The sequence below is a fragment of the Limulus polyphemus genome, unplaced genomic scaffold (genome assembly GCF_000517525.1).
Source record: "Limulus polyphemus unplaced genomic scaffold, Limulus_polyphemus-2.1.2 Scaffold2020, whole genome shotgun sequence".
Lineage (NCBI taxonomy): Eukaryota > Metazoa > Arthropoda > Merostomata > Xiphosura > Limulidae > Limulus > Limulus polyphemus.
In genome coordinates, this window is record NW_013667630.1 from 184522 (window position 1) to 186826 (window position 2305).

At 34.9% G+C, this 2305-nt stretch overlaps 1 protein-coding gene across 1 annotated transcript in view; it reads left to right on the top strand.

Annotated features, from left to right (window-relative positions):
* LOC111087333 (homer protein homolog 2-like) overlaps positions 1–1928 on the top strand; it is a 66675-nt gene extending 64747 nt beyond the window's left edge. Inside the window, exon 4 of the mRNA XM_022393619.1 lies at positions 1682–1928. Within this exon, the coding sequence (XP_022249327.1) occupies positions 1682–1804 (123 nt within the window). The 3' untranslated portion in view covers positions 1805–1928. The remainder of the gene's footprint in view (positions 1–1681) is intronic.
* The last annotated feature ends 377 nt before the right edge of the window (positions 1929–2305 follow it).

Genomic DNA, 2305 nt, shown 5'->3' on the forward strand with positions numbered 1-2305 from the left:
TAAATGAAGCAGTCTAAATTTTAAAACGATTTTCAATCCCTACTTTGGTTGGTATTGTGATCCGTATAGCTAAATGAAGCAGTCTAAATTTTAAAACGATTTTCAATCCCTACTTTGGTTGGTATTGTGAACCGTATAGCTAAATGAAGCAGTCTAAATTTTAAAACGATTTTCAATCCCTACTTTGGTTGGCATTGTGAACCGTATAGCTAAATGAAGCAGTCTAAAGCAGCCTTCCCTCTAGTCTTACACTGCTAAATTAGGGACGGCTGGCGCAGATAGCCCTCGTGTAGCTTTGCGCGAAATTAAAAAAACAAAACAAACTTTCCGTTAAAGTTTTAATTTTTTATATTTATTATAACAAACATGTAAAGTATTGAACTGTTCAGAATATTACTTAATATTTTTGATGCTTTTATTTACGAAAAAATGAAAAACAATCATCAAAACACTTCCACCAAATATTTGTATTTATTTGTGGTAAAAATCTGTTAGTCTGCTGTTGTTTGTTTTCTTTATAACATTCCTCTTAATTTGACCTTTAAAGGTTTGCCCATAACGGATACCGAAATAGAGGTGTATAGTGAACAGATAAATAGTGTTTAAAGTAGACGTGTATGTATCATTGTCTAGCCCAGTTGACGAGTTATGGTAGTGAACGATAGGTCTTCTGAGCAGAGACTTGTGGGAGACAATAAATAATTCTGAAATGCTATTTTTACACACTACTGATTTGATGTCCGTAGTTCTTAATTTCTGCCGGGTCTTTCCTGATGTGAGATCCACAATCTGTTTTTGAAATTTTAAGGCGAAAACACTAGTCAGTGTTAATACTGCCTCGGCTGTATTGCGAATTGATATTTGACTGATGTAATCAACTGCTTTATTTCCTTCTAGCCCCATCTCTAACGGTATTGTACATAATACTTTTCAAAACTCCTGCCGCCCCCCCCCCCCACCAATCCTCCAACAGGAGTCCGGTACTTTTTTTTTCTTTTAGGATTTAAGTACTGGAAATTCATATTAGATAAATCAGGAAGATTGTGTTAAAAATGGTCTATCTAGCGAGATTTTTATCGCGAACATTAGGCCTATTGTTTTACGATGCTTCACCAGCCTCAGGCGTTGAAAACCTTAACGAGTGTTCTGATCACAGTTTCTCATCATCATGGTACATATATTTATTTTGATTACATCCTCACCATGCCTCTATAACGTTTCCTATTTTGGTTTTCATTTTCCGACATTTGCAGTTTTTCCGTATGGATAGCAAAATTCATTGATATTCACTCAAAAGACAAAGACTTGCAAGTTTTTATCATTTCAGTAACAGAGACGATAAGTTGATAATTCATTCGTAATATGCGCCATTATACTTCGGAGAATAAGGCCAATATAAAATGAATGTTAATGGTTTTATTGAATCAAAATAATCTTGTGTGTGTATATGTTAATTATGTTTTTAAAATACTCGAACAGTTTTTCAAAAGCAAGGCCCCAACCCTCAGTGGCTCAGCGGCAAGTCTGATGGCTTATAATGTTAAAAATCGAGTTTCGATACCTGCTGTGGACAGACCACAGATTGCAGAATTTGTACCTTTGTGTTTAACAAGAAACAAAATGAAAACCGGTAATTCCAAATATGGGAGACTATATTTTTTCTTTTACCCATTTTACCCAGAATTCTAAAGAAATATTTGATTGTACTGATGGAAACTGGCAGTTACGTAACCTCTACCCCGCGGTGGACAGAGTGCATATAGCCCATTGTTTAGCTTTGCACTTAGAAACAACAAGAACATAACTTTTTCAAATGAACTTTTATTGATGCACGTATAAATCAATATCGATTATTTATTTAGCGAAACGGACGATTAAAAAAAAGCCTGTTATCAAATTTGTCAACACCTACTCAATATTAACGTTAACTTTAAGAAAAATTAATGCATTGTATTGATTCTTTTAATGAAGATTTTGTAAATTGAAGACATCGTTGTCACAATAGTATTGCATGGCGAACTTTATTTTCTTAGGTTCAAATAAAATATAATAAACATGTATCGTTGAACTTTGTCCTGTTATTGTTTATTTATTTTTAATTAAAATATTTCTTGAAATCAAATTGGTAGCCGTAAAGTTTGGGCCTGGCATGACCTTGTGGTTAGGGCGCTCGAATCGCAATCTGTCGGTTGTGGGTTCGTTAACGAACATGTTCGCTCTTTCAGAGCGGGGGCGTTATAACGTGACGGTCATTCCCACTATTCGTTGGTAAAATAGTAACCCAAGAATTGGCGGTGGGTGGTGT